We start from the raw sequence: 21,266 nt of genomic DNA, 5'->3' as shown, positions 1-21,266 counted from the left end.
GGGAAACCCGCGGGGATTACAATCAAGATGGAAAAAAAAAAATGTGCAAAATGATGTAAAAATAAACTTTGTAATAAAAAACTAAAAAAAAAAAAAACTAAAAAAAAAAAAATTAGGTCCATCGTTTATTCTCCTCTAAGTGAACCATTACCACTCACTAATAGGGTAAAACCTAATCTAGGCTTTTTAAAAACAAAACAAAACAAAACAAAACAAACAAATGCATCAGAGAAAACACAATGAAACCTTGTAGCTAGTAAAGACTCCATAGAGCATAGTACAGAAAATGAATTAACAAAAAATAATCTGATCTCTTAACAACCACCACCACTTTTGGAGCAGATTCTAAGATGACACCCAATTTTTCGATAACAAACTGGTTTACAAGTCAGGAGTTAGTAGAAACACCAGCTTAATTAAGAAAGCCACTTTCTCTTATATCCTACCATAAACCAAATATTAAGGTTTATAAATTTGGTACATAAAAATATACTACGATCTGACATTAACCACTTAAACTAAAATCTTTAAACCACTCATCATAGTTAGTACTCAAATGTCAGCTCCTTTTCCCTCCATCATACTTCCCCCACCTCCTTTTCTTGATTGAGCCTTCATTTACAGAAAAGATGTAATGTATGTAATGTAGTAATATAACCTGTTCTCAAATGACATCTATTCTATTCGTACCTCTAATTTTAAGTTATCAGTTTCTAGGTCTTTTCAGATTTAGTATTTTTAGTTGCCCGAAAAAAGGCAACCAAAAAACGAAACTGTACTTCTGGGTAACATCCATAATACAACTTGCACCGCCCTATCTGTAGGGGTACGCTCCAAAGCAAGGCTAACCTAGTCAAGCTAGGTCATTAAGCATCACCTGGTAATACTCTGCTTCAAGCTGAGCTAAGTCACTGATTAAATGTCAATCTGACAACAGAATGGAAATTTAAATTCAAGAGTTTTCTCTATCTGAAAAAAATCTTTTCACTATCATTAGAGACATACCCCACCACCACTAAAATGCATGTGTATGAATAATTCACCACTTGGGTTGGGACACAGACTTCTTAGGTAAAAATCACAACCTTCCTTCTGATTCAATGAATATCCCTGAAAACAGTTACCTTCTTTGAACAAACATGAGCCTCCAGTCATTTCTACCCTTCTAGGCACCCTGAGCACAAGGCAGTCTGAAACCTCTGGAGAGAACCATGCACTGCACACACAGGTCACAACGCCTACACAGTAGGCTACAGGAGCACCTCAACATTATCTTTGGTGACCAGCTGCTTTCGGAGATTGAGACTTTATTAAACTCTCTATTAAACCTCTATTAAACTAAAACTGATTTTCTACTGTTTGAGAAAATTCATACACTTAATGTCTACAGAGTCACCAAGAAAGAATACCCACAGTCATCATATATATTAAAATTGTAAGCATAGGGCACACTGAAAAACCTTTGGGGAACTTTAAACTGTACTCTGAGAATGAGAGCAAGCTTGTACGTGAGAAGTGACGGACAGAGACCATCGTTACATTCAGTATTCCGACACTGGTTTTTGATGTTCTTGAAGCTATTGAAATAAGGCATCTAAATAAAAACAGTACCAGTGATACTTCATTTAAGTTTATTTCGGGAGCACAAAGATCAGATTATGCCATATGACACATACAATATTGAAACTACATGGACTACTCGAGGGAGAACTGACAATGACATAGGAACAGAAATGCCTCTTATTATAAATTGTGCAATTCAAAATCACATGGTTCACAAGAAATCACCTAAAGTAGGGCTCTCTGATTCTTTATATACCAGGATATAGATGGGTCTAATTTACTGCCTATGATAATCTACATCTTAAGTGACCACAATTTTGTATACTAGTCCAATCCCAGTACTCTAATGTTGGTCACTTCAACATAAACAAAAACTGTAACTGTTAAGTGTCTTATCACTGACTGAGATTTTGAGACTTACTTTCTTTAAATGTGTACTGAATAACACCAATATTTAACATAACCACTTTTTAAGTACTACATAATAAGCTACTTTTTCAACATGCTTTAAGAAAGGGAAACTTAATAATCTGATATTATTTATTAGACACTAAATCTTCTTTATCTAGGAATTAAAAGAATCAAAGAACAAAATGAGAAAAGAACTTTTTTGAGACTACATTTAATCACCTGATTAAATGTCTTGAAGTTTGTTCCCATAGAATCCAGTACTATTGTCAATATTCAGCTACCTTACCCACTAAATTATGTGCCATGGAGTTTCTTATATACAGAGAAGTGTCATTTGTGTGGATATTATATCTAGCCATTTACAGCTTAAGAATTTTAATTTCGGCATTAAAACTGAGAAAGGGAATGAACGCAAAACTTCAGAAAATACCTGTAATTAACAGACATCAGTCGAAACAGCTACAAAAGAGAAAAGATAGGTATTCTACTCCTTATGTTATGTAACTTAAAATCATGAAAAATTCTATTCATTTAGGAGAAAAAATTCTGGCTGGGATCTCATTCAGAAGTCCCAATTCTTGGATATGGTGGTTCTACCGCAAAGTCATCATACTCTAGCTGTGTAAAAAAAAGTAGCCTCTGGGCATCAGGCTACTTTTAGAATAAAAAGGTAAAAATGCTGCTACTATCAGCAAAAACTATAATCACTTTTTCAAAAATCTACCCAATGTATTGTTCACATATGCCAATTCTGATTAGAAACTGGTTCTTGGAAATATTGTTACTAACTCAGTAAGTCTGTCTCATTCCTTTCTTACTGAGCTACTTCATGTTGATTCTACTGTATTTAGCACTGTATTTTCTGTTTTCTGGGGTTCATTTCTCTAAGTCTAAACTTACAAAAGTAAATACAGAGATTAACTGATACTATCTCTGCTTGTCCCACTTACAGCTTCCACAGCTCAACAAAGAGATGAGGGAAGTATAAGAACTATTGAATTGAAATAAATAACAAAATAAGAAAACCTTCCCCCTCAAAATATTTGACTTTTTGTCAATTCATTAGTTTCAAATACAGCTGTCAGTCATTTCTTACAACAGCTGTCAGTCATTTCTTACACTTTCAAGGTTGTCATCGAGTGTTAAAATCAAAATAAAGAAATTACTGAGTTAGTTATTTGCCTAATGCTTATTTTGCCTAACAAAACTGAAGGACATAAAAGCCAAAGGAATTTCAAAACCACTGCCTAAAAAACTTATATAAAATGGACCCTCCCTGGTGGTGCAACATGTTAAAGCACAGCTCTATGAAGGTAGCCGGCAGTCACCTCAGACCCAAGTTCGATCCCTGGCCAGGGAACTGACCCTCAGGGCACAGCAAACCTCTCCTGTCTCGCCTCAGCAATGTACTTTTCTCATTCTGCCTGTTCTGCTCCCTGCTCTGTCTCTGGTGGATTCTCTTACCACCCCTGCACCTCTGGCTTGTACCCTAGTTCTGTATGCATAAACAAATCTTTAAAAAAAAAAAAAACTTACACAAAATTAAAGTATAATTTGATGTTAGCTGTAATTATTTCTTCAAATTAATTATATTTTACATCTCTATGCAAACCTATTTTCTTTTTGGGTCAAAGTCTTCATACATTTAAAGATTGTCCTCTAAAGAGTAACCTTTGTTAAAAAAAAAAAAAAAAAAAAGGCTGGTAGGAGTAACTACCACAACTGGAACTCAGCCTGGGCGCCAAGTGGCTTTGGCCAGTCCCCAAGCCCATTCTAAGGGAATGATGCTCTGCTACTTCATGGGGACCTGCACATTCTGGCCAGCTTTACTGAATGGTTCCAAGGCCTCCATGTGCTTCTGGGCCTGGCACACTTCTGCTATGGCCAGACATCCTGCTTAGAACTCACAGTGGAGGCTGCTCTGAGCCTCTGGCACCTGGCCTAACTCCAAAGGCTTATCTTTAACTTGATAACCTCTTATCACACCAAAGTACACATATTATTTTTATGAAACAAAAACACACCTAAACTACGCTGGAGGTTTATGTATCACAATGATTATTTAAGTGTAATCCAGAGGTTAGTTTTTAAAAATGTTAATAACATTAATACCTTACTTTTCTTTCAAATATAAATTTATTTATGTTTCAGTCCTACTCAAAAGTATTCTCACACTCTCTAATACTCAGTAAGTTATTTCAGTAAGAAAAAGAAGGTAGAAAGGCAATGAAATGATCTGCAGATCAAAAGTTTGAAAATCCATGATTAGAGTACAACATGCCCCCCAATGTTAGAAGAAAATGACATAAATCAAAATAAGTTAGACCATAATGTAGAAGATTTTTAAAAAGTGTTGAATACTAGCTACATACACAATTGGAATTTTAGGATCTTTAATATTAATTCTCTCCTTGGAGTATTTCAAACTCAAGATTCCAAGTTGCTGAGAGGCAGATAGTGGGCCTGGATACCAGCCTGACTACTGGTCAGTGTGGCCTCCAAGAAGTGGCTATGGTGAAGGCTGGTTAGTGTTACCTGGGGCCAGGTACTGTGACAATCTTCTAGGGTCTATATTTTTTATACGTAATTCAGAAAATCTCCCTTAGGCCCTTGTCATTCTTCTGTAAATCCAGAACAGATATAGCCAACTCCTCATAAAAATTCATTACATAATTTACGAGATACCAAGTCAAGGCCTAGAAATTTCTTAGCTAGCTAGCTAGCTAGCTTTAGCCACTCTTATTCTTTGAAGCTTTAATGTAAAACTCATCTTTTAATGCTCTGGTTACTTGTGTTATTTTTAACAGTATTCACCTTTGCTCCTTGTATTTTAAATACATATGGTAACTTAAAACTGAAAGGAAAGATTACTACCACTACTAGTATTTTTAAAGACTATAATTATAGAAAACCCTACAACTCCAAACCAACTTTTCACTCCTCCATTTAATCATCACAGTTCACTTACTTGATAAGGTTCTGGAAAGCATAACCGTCTGTCCACTGTTCAGTAAAAGAGGCCCCATGCCGGACAGTGGTGAAGTGGCCCAATCGCAAGCGGTCTTGCATGCTCTTATCTCTGCATGCCATCTTCTCTTGTTTTGACTTAGGGGAAAAGGACAAAAGAAAATAATTTTATTTTCCTATGAGAACTCAGGGACAGCATCATAGCTATTTTTTTGTACTATACCACTTAATATAGTACATGTAGCTGAATCTACATCAACTTCATGAAGTACCTTATACTTTAAATTCTGTGTATTTAACAATAGCTTAATATTTCTTTTAATAAAGTAGAAAAATATGATTTCCTTTCTGTAAATTCAATGAATTAAAAGATGAAGCATGTTCTCAGTATCTTTGATAGCAATAAAATGATCTACCTCACTTTTACCACTGTTATGTCTTCTTAACAGTACTTCAGATATATTAACAAAAGTAACCACTCGTCAGTCCAAAACCTCTAGCTTGTAGGTAATTTCATTGGGAATACTGTCATCTTAAAACTTTGAATATAAAATAAATGAGCACTGGAGACATAATAAAAATAAATTTTTAAGAAATAGTTACTAATAACTTTTAAAGGCAAGTTGCAATTAATCGCTATAAAAGACATAAGCAAATTACTCACTATAAAAGATACAAGCAAATTAATCATATACAAGTATGTTCCAACTTTATCTTTTATAAGCACAAAGAACTTAATGATCACATTATTCTATATGGAAATTATCTAGAATGCCATCTCTGAAACAGATATGTAACTATTGCAAAAATCCTTGTAACAGTGATAGCATACACACTTCAACTAACAGGAATTTAAAGAATTTAGACGAGCGACATCCCAAGTAAACTCAAATGGGACAAGTTCTTCCTGTTTAGTCAACATCACATTCAAAGCAACACACACTCAGAAAATACACCCCATATTATCACTTTGGATTCCATGTCCCATGTCCATGCAACAAAGAATGCTAAACTGTCAAATAAGGAAATCTTTTTCTAAAAAGTCCTACCGTGCAGTTATTGCATTTCAAGCAAGGAGTAAGAAGTCACAAAATCAAGACACACACTGAGCACCTTGGGACACAAGCCCATGTCGCCATTAGCCTTACCTTTTCTATAAGAAGTTTCTTGCTCATTGTCACACAACGATTTAATCGTTCTTTGTATTTCTCTAGCATCTTCTGCTGTTCATCAATCTGCCTTCTCAAATCACAGTTGGCCTTTAATAAAGACAATTTTTTAATTAGCTCAAGGAAGGTATATTTATATAAAAGCTGATTTTATGAAATAAAAATTCATTTGTTGTTAAATCAAAAGTAAAATTAAGGATCAAAGAGCTAAAACTAACTTACCTCAAGAGGTAAGTGTTACTTTGTCTTTTTTCAAAAAGGTTAAGTCATTACTTTATTCTTTCGTAACATCTATTTATTAATGGTGACATTACTTTATTCTTTCGTAACATCTATTTATTAATGGTGAATTCTGTTAATAGAAGTGGTTATCTTTTTCTACCAATTATATTTATGCATCCCAAGCTAAATCTAGTACATTACATATACCTAAGTTGTCACAAAGTTTAAGAGAAAAAATAATGCCATCAATGAGGTTTTTAAAAACATCCAAAGGGTGACAAAGCACTTACAGATTAGTTTACAAAGGTTAATTAAGCACTTACAGAGTGATTAAAGAATTTTCTTTAAAACCACATAATGTTCTTTATTTTCAATTTTCATTTTTCTATTCTTATTTCCAAAGAAAAAGAAACAGGAAATTACATAAGCATTTCCTACCAAAGAAGCCAAACACACCCTTGACAGCATAAGACAGATCTACTAAACAAGCTGAATTCAAGGTCCTGGTTCAAGAAGGCCAGAATGTATAAACATCTTTGTTAAGTTAGCTGTGGTCAGAAAACTCAAGATTCCTACAACAGAAGAGCCACTGGCCAATGTCCATTTTGACTTCTAAGTCCTGACTTTATTCTTGTGGTAAACAAAGAACTCTACTCATTTGACAAACAAATGCTACTTGATAATAACTTAAAAAAAATTCTAAAAATATGGTTATCTCCTAATTAAATGCTAAAAGTGTTTCTGAAACAGTAAAAAGCACAGATGGAAGATCTTACGGCCCACTCATAATCCACGTGCCACAGCTTCCACCTCCAAATGTCCCTATTAGTTTTCTTAGAGTTCTGCAGACCTCATTGGCAAAGGCTAAGTGCATGAGGGTAAACTTGAAAATCTAATTCAAGTTTAATGGATAATCTGTAAGCCAATAACTAAGGCTTATGTGAAATTCCATTTTTATAAGGTGAACATGCCTTGAAATCAGTAACCAAATGTACGGAATCAATCTCTGGAAGCTTATTTAATATTTTAAGAAGACTAAATTTTTGTGGTATGCCAAAACTATCTTTTTTACTCATATTTAAAATATCACCTGGATAGCAGCTCCTCACACTGCCTTACCTGTCCACCTCACTAAAATGGAAAAACTCAATGAATAACCCATAGTGAAGACCGATGGTTTTCTCACATGTCCTTCCAGATCAAAAACACAAATTTTAAATAATTTGAAAAAATAAAGTCACCCTTCTGTTTCTTGCATTTTGACAGTTCCATTCCTTTTGTACCTCTCCACATCCCAAAATAAAGTACAATCTTAGGAAAAACTACAACTGTCAGAGGGTAGTAAATGGAGCACACCATTCCCTAAGCAAATGAAAACAGGCTTAGTTTAAAAAAAAAACTAGAAAGAAAATTTAGAAAGAAATCTAAATTAGGATTCAAATTTTTCATATACATAGTCACTTTATCCTTCAAGAGCAATGAGAAAAATGAGCTGATCCTTTTTCAGTTCCAGATGTATCCTGGACAAACCCCTGACAGTGCTAGAATTGGTCTAGGAGCTTTTTAAACCCACAATTTATCTAATTGTGAATCTTGAAAATTCAATCAACACCCAAGTTATCAAAAAAGCAAGTATATATGCGCTAAGAATGAAAGATGTAAGGCAAGTTCCGAGCATAAGCATGTTCTCCCCATTCAAAGATGGAGAAAAAAAAAAGTAACACATGAGGGAAATATTTCTGACTAAGAGAAGAGAGCATTAATATGAAAACGCAAATAATCTCCCCACAGAAATCAAATGAACATTTCAGAATGCTGATATTGTACACCATAGAGTGCAAAGACATGGTATCTATGAAATAAGAGGGAATACCCATAAATAATATATAGGAATGAATAAAAAAAATGAATTAGGTTAAAGGAGAAAAATTAAGCAAATTAAGTAAAACATCAGTAAAAGAATAAAAATTCACATGAGCTGTAGTAAATAACAGAAAAGATGTGAAAGACAAAAATTAACATTTAATGAGATTCAGAAGAATGTTAAAATCATTAAAGGAAACAAAATAACAGAAGAATAGCAACCAGGAATTCACACTAGAAACCAAGGGAGAAGCCAGTAGAAAATGGAAAATCACAGTATTTAAGTATGACCACACATTTTCAGAACAAGTATAAAGGGAGCAATATATAGATGTACACTGGAAAAATTTCACATATAATAAAGGAGGGACGGGGAAGGGGGTGAGGCAAGGAAGCCTATGGTTATCATGGAAAAGATACGTGTTCCAATGATCACAGTCCTCTAAGAAACATTAAATGCTAGAAAATGTAAAAGGGGTATGTATATGTGGTGTTATTAGGGAGATGAGAGAAATCAACATGACACAATTATCAGTTTGTTTTATTTTTATTGAAGTAATGTTAGTTTACAAGGTTGTATGTTGTATATAGGGGTATAAATTCACACATTCTCCAAAATATGCCTCCACACAACGCCCACCACTAAAGCACTAATAATCAAATGGGTCCTCACCCAACTTTGCTCATCTCCCTCCTCCCTCTCTGGTAGCCTCATTTCTGCAGTCAGATTTCAAGGTTTGTTTGATTTCGTTTTGTCTGCTCCTTGCTTTCTTTATATGCCACATAAGTGAAATCATGTTATTTATCTTTCTGCTTCTGACTTATTTTATTTAGCGTAATCCTCCCTAGTCCAATCCATGTTGACAGGATTCCATCTCTTTTTACAGTAAGTGGTATTCCATGTGTATACATACACACACACATACATATACACACACGCCCCACTCAAGCCTCTTACCTGTTATTGGACACTCAGGTCGTTTCCTTAGTTTGGCTATTACTAATAGTGCTGCATATATAGGTTTTGTATTTTTCTGGTAGATAACCAGAAGTAGGGTAACTGGACAAATGGAATTTCTATTTATAGTTTTTTAAAGACTCTCCACCCTGCTTTCCATGATGGCTGAACCAATTTACATTCACACCAACAGAGCATGTACACAGTTCCCTTCTCTCCACACCCTCTCCAACTCGTTTCTTGTCTTTTGGGTATTAGCTATTCTCACAGCAGTCAGGCGATATTTCATTGTCGCTTGGGTCTGCATTTCCCTACTAAGAAGAAATGAGGGGCATCTCTTTATGTGCCTGTTGGTCAAATGTACAACATCTTTAAAGAAGCATCTATTTAGATTCTCTGCCCATTTTTTAACCAGGTCATTTTTGCAAACTTTTTTTTTTTTTTTAAGATTTATTTATATAGAACTGGGGTACAAGCCAGAGGTACAGGGTGGTGACAGGCTTCACCAGAGACAGAGTGGGGAGCACAACAGGCAGATCGACGAAGTACACTGCTGAGGAGAGCAGCAGGTGGGTTGGGAGAGGTCTGCCACGCCATGTGGATCACCTCTGGAGCCAGGGATCAAACTCACACTGAAGCAGCTGCGGCTAACTTGCAGTGCTGCGTCCTAACCCGTTGCTCCAACAGGGATGGCCCATTTTTGCAAATATTTTAACAGGGTTTGTTTTTTTTTTTTTTTTAAAGATTTATTTATTTATTCATACAGAACTGGGGTACAGGCCAGAGTTGCAGGGGCAGTGAGAGGATTCACCAGAGACAGAGTGGGGAGCAGAACAGGCAGATCGACGAAGTACACTGCTGAGGGGAGCAGTGGGCGGGTCAGGAGAGGTCTGCCGCGCCATGTGGTCACCTCCGGGGCAGGCGGGAATCGAACTCATGCAGAAGTGGCTTTAGCTTCTCAGTGCAGTGCTTTAACCCGCTGCGCCACCAGGGAGGGCCAACAGGGTTTGTTTTTATTGAAGTTTATGAGCCTTTTCTAGATTCAGGACTTTCACTTCTTGTTGGACAGATTATGAACAAATTATCTCTAGCCCCTGATAACATTCCCATTCAGTAGTTCTTTTCACTTTAATGATAGTTTATTTCATTGTGCAAAGGCTTTTCTGTTTGATATAATCCCATGTGCTTCTTGCTGCTTTTACTTCCCTGGCTGTTGTGGTCAAGTTCCCAAAACATCCCTGAAGTCAATGTCACTGAGTTTCTGACCTATGTTCTTCAGTATTTTTATAGCTTCACATCTTTCAGATCCATTTTAAATTAACTTTTGTGATGGTGTGAGACAGTAGTCTAGTTTCATTCTTTTCATAAGGCTATATCCAATTTCTACCACAGCATGTGCTACAGATATTTTCTTCTCTCCATTGTATGCTCTTGGCTCATTTGTCATAAATTAATTGTCCATGTAAGTTTGGGCTCATTTCTTGAGCTCTTAATGCTATTCCATTAATATGTGTGTCTATTTTTATTCCAACACCACACTGTTTTGATCACTGTAGCTTTGTACTACAGTTTGCTTTGGCCATTCAGGGTCTTTTATGATTGCAAAGAAATGTCACTAATGTCTATTCAATTTCCTTGAAGAATGCACTGAGGTTTTGACAGGAATTGCATTGAGTCTGTAAACTGCTTTGAGTAAGAAGCCCATTATGTTAACTCTTCCAATCCTGAGCATGAACTATATTTACATTTTATCATGTCTTCTATTTCTTTTAACAGTTTTTCACTATGCAGTTTCTTTACTTCCTTTGTTAAAGCTTATTCCTAGGTATTTCTTTTTAATATGATTATAAATGGGACTTTTCTCTTATGTCTTTCTCTTCCAATGTGTTACCTGTGTACAGGACCACAACAGATCTTTGTATATTGGCTTTGCAGCCTACTTTCTCATTGTACCAGTTTATTGTTTCTAACAACTTTTTAATAATGTCTTTAGGTTTTTTAATAATACTATCATGCTGTCTGCAAACAATGGTAGTTTTACTTTTGCCTTCCCAGTTTAGATTCCTTTTATATCCTTCTCTTGTCCAAGTGCTCTAACTAGGATGTCCAATTCCATGTTAGATTAGCCTTTGTTATTGAGGCCTGTTCCTTCTATCCCCATTTTACTGGAAGTTCTTATCATAACTAGATGTTGAATTTTATCAAATACTTTGTACCTATTGATATGATCTTATTACTTTTATCTTTTCTTTTGTTGATGTGGTAAATTACATTAATTGATTTGCATATGATTAACCACTCTTTTATCCCTGGAATAAATTCCACTTGACACAAAAATCTTCACATACACAGTGCTATCTTTTATATGAGAAAGATTTCTCAAGCTCTCCAAAGGCTTAGAAAATTTAACAAGATCTTTATTTCTTAAAAAATAATGACTTACAGGCCTTCCTGGTGGCACAGAGGTTAAAGTCTCAGCATTATCAAGCTATTAACAGCCATTGCAGCATGAGCTGGATCCCTGGGCAAAGAACTAACCCGTATGACATAGGTCAGACCTCTCCTGTCTCACATACTGCTCCCCTCAGCAGTGTATTTCAATAGATCTGACTTTTCTGCTCTCCGCTCTGACTCTGGTGAATCCTCTCACCCCACTCCCCCCGAACCTCTGGCCTATGCCACAGTTTTTAGATACATAAATAAATGAAAATAACTTTTAAAAAAAGAGAGAACAGATCACTGAGGTAGAAAAAGGCACAAAATGATGTAAAAAATAAACTATTATTTAAAAAAAAAGACCAGCCATGTAAAACTGTATATCCAAAATATATATTTAAAATATCATGATATAGGTACCAGAGCAGGTGCCGGCTGCCCCCTAAGCGCTCTCCAGCACTCCTGGAAAGTAGGTTGTGAGGCACTGCCAGCACTCCTGGAAAGTAGGTTGTGACCAGGCCAGTGCAAGGGGCAATTACAATTACAGTCCTAAGCCAGAAGAGCACGTGAAAAGCTGCTCCTCTAGAAGGTATGAAATGTCAGATCATAATTGCTGGTGGCCACCCATGCAGCATGTGATGAGAACCTACAGGGGAACAAAGCTCATACAAGAGATAGAGTGACAATGAAAATACAAGCTCAAAGACAGCCTATGCGCCCTGGCTCCAAGAGTGCCCGAAGTCAGCTCACTCTCCTCCATTACACTGAGTCCGTAAATCCCTCTTTTGCTAGAGAAGAAGTAAAAGATCAAATATACCATGGTGTATTTTATATAGATATTTTAAACCCCTAATTAGTTTTATTAAAAGTTCTCTTATAAAAACAAAAGTTCTCTTATAAGCTTAAAAAACTTGATACTAATAGGTTATCTTAGAAAAATACAAAATATAAAACCAGAACTGAAGTACACATGAAATAGTTTTTAAAATTCAAAAACATTAAAATAACTTCTCTGGGATGGGAAAACAACACTCTTATGTTTATTACCACAGTTTCAGATTAAAATTCTGTAAGATTTCCAGCTTATAGATAACATGGAGAAAATACTGATCCAGGTTCCTAATCAGAATTTCTCAGATTAAATGAAACTATCCAAACATCTTTTATGGCTATAATAAAAGATGTAACACACATAATCCAGTTATACCTAACATCAGTCAGTGCTTGTTATCAAACTTCTTACCACGTTTTAATACTTACTCTTAACAAATCATCTATTCTTCCCTCTTTCTTCTCTAAGTCAGAATTCTTACTGTTTTCTAGTGCAGAGATTTTTTCTATTGTGAGGTCGGACTACCAAAACAAAGACAAAACAAATTTATGATTAATCTCAAAAAATGTCATCACATTTTTATCATTTTTCTAAGGAAAAATAAGTCAACTACTGGCACACATCAATTAGATGTCCCTAGAAATTATATGTGCTTTTCTCTTCCCATTCTTTAAGTCATATTCTGATATATCTGCACATTTCAAAAACATGTTTACTCTGGAATCAAATATATGAATTCTCAAAATACTGTACACTGAACAATACAGAAACATAACGCTCCAAAATGAACTAGCTTTGAATAGAAAAGGACTTCAGAGAGGCCATTGCTGGAATGTCTGAAGAACAAACATGCCACCTAGTGGAAACAAAAAGTAAGCAAAAGGGAAGAAAGGTGAAGTTACCTAAATGCTCATCTACCAAATTGGTAATTCAAATAAAACTAAAATTTGCTCCTGAAGGTCAGATAGTTCTTCAAATTTAACAAAGCATCCTATCTTGAAAGCAACCCTTACCAAGAGGTTTCAAGGAAAGTCAGCATATTATTTATTAGCCTACAATGGAACTTGTATCCACTATCTTTTCCGGATATTATTTTTAAATGTTCACAACAGTCCCTAAATTAGAGCTTCTGAAGACTTGTTTAAGGAAGAAATAATACTGGTGTGCCACATTATAAAAAAAAGTTTGGCTATATCTTGCCCAATTAAGCAAGTACAAGGAATAAGTTAACCACTTTCATAAAGTAGGGAATTAGCATTCATGAAACCTACAGACCATCCTAGTAAGAAATTTCTATACACTATCTATCTGAGGTGATCAGAATCAACCACATTTTACAACTCATCTGCAGTCAAGAAAATGAAGACTCAAAAAGATAAATGTACTTTGGAGCCAGAATTTGAAATGCACACCTAGAGGTCATCAAGAACAAGTGTTCTTTCCTCAGCACCCTCCTACAGTAGAAGCATTTCTGCTGCAATATACCAGGTAGGTATATTTAACATGGAAAAGGTTAAAAACCCTTACAAAAGATCTTAAATACACACAATCCAAGTTCTGAACATAACAGACATAAGTAATGAGGTAAAGGCAGAGAAGTGAAGAAAACACTGAAGGGGGCTCCGATTTCTACATGGGGTTATTAACATTAACTCCTCCTCTGTTTATTACCTACTCACCTGGGTCTGTCTGTGCTGGATGGAGATCTGTTTTTGGGAGCTGCAGGAATGCTCTGTGTTGCCAGATCCTGTAGAAGAGGGACTGTTTTGCTGAGCCTATAATAAAGGTACGTCATCAATCACAAGGAAATTTTGCATCTTTCCCCGTATATTTGTTTGACTGTAAATGACTGACTATGTAAGACAAATCAATTCTGATTAAAGGCAGAAGTCAGGGCCATGTAGCCAAGATGAAACGAAACAAGGGCTTGACATGGTGGCTTGGATAATGTTCCTATAAAAAGCTTAAGTATTAGGGCCCTCCCGGGTGGCGCAGCGGGTTAAAGCACTGCACTACGAAGCTTAAGCCACTTCCTCATGAGTTTGATTCCCGCCTGCCCCGGAGGAGTCCACATGGCGTGGCAGACCTCTCCTGACCCGCCCGCTGCTCCCCTCAGCAGTGTACTTCGTCAATCTGCCTGTTCTGTTCCCCATTCTGTCTCTGGTGAATCCTCTCACCCTCCGCATCTCTAGCCTGTACCCCAGTTCTATATGAATAAATAAATCTTTAAAAAAATAATAATAAAAAAAACATTTAAAAAAAAAAGCTTGAGTATTAACTGTTCAAAAATAAATTCTTTAAATATGTAAATTGGAGAAAGTTAAAAGTTATTCCTATGATAACAAGCCTTTCACACTCTATTTTAATATACTTTTGTGAGGAAAGGGTGGGAGAGCATATGAAGTGCAGTGGATGTTCAAGGTTCCAGCATAAGGACTATAATCTAATGTTCAAAGTAGTCTCCTAAATCCACAAATATTACACATGAACATACCCAAAAATCTAAACTCTCTTCCAGTATTCATAGTTATTTGCTGACTATGACCATTAACATAAAGTTGACAGCACATTCTAAAACAGTCTAAGATATTTAATGTAAGTTCGACTAGTCAGAAATATATAATCACTTTACTCCCAAAAGTCCTTATAAAAACAAGACTATAGCTAATAATCCATCACAGATACCATTAGAAAATGTTGAATATTCCTAGAATTATGAGCTAACAGAAACAGCTACTTTGCAGGAGAGGATACACTGTTCTTACACGGGAACTGTTTTCTGAAATACTTCTATATATATGCAGGGGCATTTTAAAAATGAAATTCATGATAGCGCTGAGAAACAAGAGAGAGTCAAGAATCAGAATATTTTCTAAAACCTTATATTAAGAAACATTAAAGGGTTCTCCCTGGTGGTACACTGGGTTAAAGCACTGCATTATGAAGCTCTCCAAGGTCACCGCAGCACGAGCTCGATTCCAGGAAGGTGACCCACATTGGCATGGCAGACCTTTTCTGACCCAACAGCTACTCCCCTCAGCAGTGTACTTTGTCAGCCTGCCTGTTCTGCTCCCCACTCTGTGTCTGGTGAATCCTCTCACCCACCACATCTCTGGCCGATACCCCAGTTCTGTAAGCATAAATAAATTTAATTAAAAAAAAAAAAAAGGGCCCTCCCTGGTGGCGCAGTGGGTTAAAGCACTGCACTAAGAAGCTTAAGCCAATTCCACATGAGTTCGATTCCCGCCTGCCCCGGAAGAGACCACATGGCGTGGCAGACCTCTCCTGACCCGCCCGCTGCTCCCCTCAGCAGTGTACTTCGTTGGCCTGCCTGTTCTGTTCCCCACTCTGTCTCTGGTGAAGCCTCTCACCCTCCGCATCTCTGGCCTGTACCCCAGTTCTGTATGCATAAATAAATAAATCTTTAAAAAAAAAAAAGCACTTAGGATCAGGTTGTAAAGGTTGTAAAGGAAAGTGAAATAAATTGCAAAGCTCAAAAGCTTGAATCACTTTTTTTTTTTAACTTGAATAATTGCATAGCAGTAAAACTGGTTAGGACTTCTGAAGATAGCTCCTGCAAAGCTCCCTATGAGAGCTGCTCACCTCAGCAGTGTATTTCAATAAGTCTTCTAGTTCCACTCCTGACTCTGTCTCTGGTGAATCCTCTCACCCCCACCATACCCACTCTGGCCCACACCCCAGTTCTTGTATGCATAAATAAGTAAAAATTAAAATCTTTTTTAAAAATTAAGATCATTTCTGAAAAACATATAGCTAACATAATACTATCAAAGATCATATGTTTTTTCCTCTGAAATCAGGAAGACAAGAATGTCCACTTGAATCACCTTTTTTTTTTTTAACTTGAATAATTTCTATTCAACATTGTTCTAGCTAGAGCAATTAGGTATGAAAATAAAATGAAAGACACCCAGATTTGAAAAAAATTAAGTAAAACTATCTCTATTCAAAGATGACATCATATTACACAAATAACCTAATGATAAAATTAAGTTTTATAAACAGTATCAGAAAGAATATTTAGAAATAATTTTAACAAAAGAAGGGCATTACAAAAACTAAAAGAAGCTAAAGAGATGTAAATAAGTATCTTGTATTCATGGGTGGGGAGACTTAATATGTTTATGAGGAAAATCCTCTCCCAATCTACACATTTAACACAAATGCTATAAATTCCAGCTGGCTTATTTGCAACTAAAACAGAAACTAAAAAGCTGATCCTAAAGTTCATATGGTCATACAAGAGATACAAAAACTAAAATAATCTCAAAAAAAGAGAACAAAATGGGAGGAATCACACATTTCCTGATTTCAAAAAGTTATATAAAGCTACAGTAATTAAGATAGTGTGGTTCCAGCAAAAGAATAAGCATATAAATCAATGAAATAAAATGGAAATAAAGCCCCTCCTTTACACTCAATTAATTTTTGACAAGCATGCCAAGATAATTTGACAGAAGAATCTTCTCAAACAAATGGTGTGGGACAACTGGGTAGTCACATGCAAAAGAAAGAAACTGATTTCTTTTCCTCATACCATATGCAAATGTATTATAGAGCAAAGGATCAAAGCTAAAAGTAAAAAACACTTAGAAGAAAATATAGCAGTAGGTTTTCATGTCCTTAGGTTAAATCTTTCCTAACTATGATACCAAAAGTGTAAGTAATGTAAGAAAAATTAAGTATGAGTTTTCCAAAATGTAACCTTTTGTGCTTCAAAGGTTACCTTCAAGATCAACAATCCATAGGAGAAAACATCTGTGTCATTCATATATTTGAAAAGTCTAATGTCCAAAACTACATAGAATCCTCATAACTCAACAACAAAAAGACAAATTTTAAAATGGGCAAAGGGTGTTTACAGACATTTCTCCAAAGATATACAAATGGACATAAACATATTTTTTTAAGTTCAATATTATTAGTGATTCAGGAAATACAAATCATTTTCAATGACCACAATGAGATTTCACTTCACACCCACTATGATGACTATAATCAAAATGACAATAATAATGTTACTGAGAAGTGGAGAAAAGACTCTTAGGTTGCTGCCTATTCTCAACAAGATGGTGCTTTGCAAAAACAACTTGGCAGGTCTCAAGGAATTAACCATATGACCAGCAATTCCATTCTTCATTTTTTAAAAAAAAAGATTTAGCTATTTATGCATACAGAATTGGGGTACAACCCAGAGGTGCAGGGGTGGTGAGAGGATTCACCAGAGACAGAATGGGGTGCGAAACAGGCAGATCAACAAAGCACACTGCTGAGGGCAACAGCGAGTGGGTCAGGAGCGGTCTGCTATGTGGGTCACCTCCGGGGTGGGGATCAAACTCATGCTGAAGTGGTTTTAACTTCTTAGTGCTGTGCTTGAACCTGCTGCGCCACCAGGGAGGCCCCCACTCTTCATTTTATACCCCAAAACTATACCTACACAAAAACATATAACCCAGAACTAGAAACAGTCCAAAAGGCCATCAAGTGATGGAAGGATAAGACTGACCAAATGAACACCAAAAAGAATACTTATATTTACTGAGAGACCCATGAAAATTCATGAGGCCACAATGGTAATAAGGAAAGTTATCTGATACAACCATTACACATTAACAATTTCATTTTTTTAATCAAAATTGATAATTAAAAGAAGCATTTAACCTGCCTTTCTAGAAGAACAGTATGTTGGTATAGCTAGATAAGAGAGCAATGTTCTATTTTACAAAAAATAGACACTTAAAAGTGTGATATTAATTTGGCTATCTAGAAATGTTACTATCTTTTAGAAAATGCTCGCTATTTTAGAAGCAGGAAATCAAGATTACTGAAATGTACTTTAGAATATTTCGGAATTTGGGCCCTCCCTGGTGGCACAGCAGGTTGAATGAAGCGCAGCACTAAGAAGTGACTGCCCCAGAGGTGATCCACATAGCATGGCACACTTTTCCTGATGTACCCGCTGCTCCCCTCAGCAGGGCACTTTGCCTATCTGCCTGTTCTGCTCCCCACTCTGTCTCTGGTGAATACTCTCACTGCCCCTGCACCGCTGGCCTGTAACCCAGTTCTATATGCACAAATCAATAAATCTTTACCAAAAAAAAAAAAAATCGGAATTTAGGGGGCCTCCCTGGTGGGGTAAGGAGTTAAAGCACAGCACTATGAAGCTATCTACAGTCACGGAAACACAAGTTCGATCCCCGGCCAGGATGCTGACCCACACAATGCAGCAGACCTCTCTTGTCTAGCCCACTACTCCCCTCAGCAGTGTATTTCAGTGGATCTTCCTGTTCTGCCCTCCACTCTGTCTCTGGTGGGTCCCCTCAAAACCCACATCTCTGGCCTGTAGCCCAATTCTTGTATGCATAAATAAATCTTTTTTTAAAAAATTCAGCATTTTTAAAGCAATTACAAAATCAAGCTTTACAAACTAAAAAAACATAGTCTTTAAAGTAGTAGACTTGGTATTTAAAAAAAAAAAAAAGAAAAAGATCCAGTTGACTGGCATGCATACTGAGAGCCTGGTGGCACACTCCAATTTCACCAACTCCAATAGTGCTTTAAATAAATAATGGCTGTAATTTGGAGTTTTTATTTCCAATTATACAAGTAGTTTGGTTGTAAAGAAACATAACTTACATTTTCTTTACTTCTTTGTTAGTCTAAGATTGTATTTTCCTTCCTAGAGTACATTCAGACTTTAAACTAAGCAGTCTCTTTTGGCAACTTGAACCAAGTGGAAAGCGGGAAAAGTGTATTGACTTTAGAAGTAATCAATTCAACTTCACCCAAGACAAGAATCTGCAGAAACTTGGTCCTAGTACTCACTGAAACAAAAGTGAAGCAGAGGCCAGCCCCCCGCTGCGCCAGCTGCTCCGTGTCCAGCCGAGGCTTTGCTAGCATCACTGACATCAGGGTGGGCAGGGCAGACTGCTCCTCCGACACCTCCTTTGCAGCGCTGCCGTCTAAGCCATAGAGGGGCTGTTCTACTCGCCGCTGGAAAACAGTGAGCATGACTTACATGAGAACAGGAATCTGATCACTAACCAAAGCATACAAGAGTGACAGCACAGTGGGGAAATTTAAGAATTTTTTTTTCCCCAAAAAACCTCTGAAAACAAACACGGGGCACATAATACAACACTATCTCTAGATTATAACCTACATATAAACCTGAGTAACTTAAACTCTGTAAAATGACATTTTAATGATTCTAATATTTATATAACTCTGAATGTTTAGGCTGCTTTGTAGAGCTCAACACATCAACTTCATAATTCCCTCAATCCTACAAAAGAAATGGTTTCTAACCTGTAAATAAATGAAGGTTAAGACATTTCTCCAAGACTTCACAGGTAGAGCTTATTCACACTCAGTTATTCTATCTTGCTAAACATAAATGTAAAAATCCAAAATAAATACACATAAAACAACTTCAACAATAGATGAATAGAATATACCACTTATATATGTGGTCTATTCCCCCCCCAAAAAAAAAGGTTCACTATTAGCAAAACTACTGTCATTCCTTACACTGATATTGGGGGTGGGGGAGAGATTAAGAGTCTTCTCTTCTGGTGCTAAAGAGAGTTTGCACATTGTTGGTTAAAAAAAAAAAAAACAGCAGGAAGTACCCATCTCTTTCAAAAAAATCAACAAACACAATTTATGAGCCATACTAGAGAGAATCTCATTAAAGTTAGGAACCAGGCAGTGTTAACATATTAATATCACGATAATTAAACGTATTATACAAGTTTTAATCAATGTGATAAAAGGAAAAAAATACAAGGTATAAACACTGGAAAATATTAAAGATTAAGAAGTGTCATTATTGGATGATATAACTATTCACAAAGGAAACCAAGCAAGTGAACTGAAAAATAAGAGTTCAGTAAAAAGACCAAATATAGGCCCTCCCTGGTGGTGCAACGGGTTAAAGCACCACATTATGAAGCTCTTCGAAGCCACTACACCATGAGTTCAATCTCCCACCAGGGAACTGACCCACATGGTGTGGCAGACCTCTTCTGACCTGCCCACTGCTACCCTCAGCAGTATACTTTGTCAGTCTGCCGGTTCTGCTCCACACCTCTGGCCTGTACCCCAGTTCTATACAGATAAATAAATCTTTAAAAAAAAAAAAAAGACCAAATACAAAGTAAATGTAGAAATCAATACCTTACCCAAATACCAACGGTTATAATCAGTTAAAACATGTAATGGAAGAAAAAGGAGATTCAAAATTTTTTTAAATCTGTGAAATACTTGGAACTTCAGTAGTATGTACATTATAAATAAATAAATAAATGAATGAATAAATGAATGAATGAATGAATGAATGAATGAATGAATGAATGAATGAATGAATAAATAAATAGATAAATAGATAAATAAATAAAACAAACAACTTCCCTGGTGATCTAAATTCCCAGAAGGTGAATACTAGGGTTTTTGCTTTTTTTTTTTTTTTGCAACACCGAGTATGGCATAGTAATCATCTAGCTTGTATTATGCTCTCCTTTGGAGGGGTGGTCTTCAGGAATTTTACTATTCATTGGCAGTTCACATGGAAAGATAATGAAAATTAGCTACTTAATTTTTAATAAAGAATATCAGGAAAACTTAACCCACTATTAAAACTTATTAAAACACTCTAGCCACTGTAACACTGGTACAGGAGCAGAAATCAATCAGTGACATAGAACAGAAAATTCTGAAACATATCCATATATCCATAATATAGAAATATTATTTGTGATTTTCAAATTAGTGAAAACTTACTAAGTTGGTAGGAATTTTTTGTGTTCAAAAAAAAGTAAAAGTA

At 36.0% G+C, this 21,266-nt stretch overlaps 1 protein-coding gene across 1 annotated transcript in view; it reads right to left on the bottom strand.

Annotated features, from left to right (window-relative positions):
* The window catches only part of TLK2 (tousled-like kinase 2), a 103,524-nt gene that overhangs the window by 30,146 nt on the left and 52,112 nt on the right, over positions 1 to 21,266 (bottom strand). The window contains exons 7-11 of the mRNA XM_012732976.1: positions 19,268 to 19,435; positions 14,101 to 14,196; positions 12,850 to 12,942; positions 6,090 to 6,200; positions 4,943 to 5,079 (exon numbers count right to left, since the gene is read on the bottom strand). Coding sequence (XP_012588430.1) covers positions 4,943 to 5,079; positions 6,090 to 6,200; positions 12,850 to 12,942; positions 14,101 to 14,196; positions 19,268 to 19,435 — 605 coding nt within the window. The remainder of the gene's footprint in view (positions 1 to 4,942; positions 5,080 to 6,089; positions 6,201 to 12,849; positions 12,943 to 14,100; positions 14,197 to 19,267; positions 19,436 to 21,266) is intronic.

Source organism: Condylura cristata, unplaced genomic scaffold (genome assembly GCF_000260355.1).
Source record: "Condylura cristata isolate star-nosed mole 26May11 unplaced genomic scaffold, ConCri1.0 scaffold00038, whole genome shotgun sequence".
Taxonomy (NCBI): domain Eukaryota; kingdom Metazoa; phylum Chordata; class Mammalia; order Eulipotyphla; family Talpidae; genus Condylura; species Condylura cristata.
The sequence above is the reverse complement of the archived record's forward strand: the minus strand, read 5'-3'. Positions and strand labels throughout refer to the sequence as shown.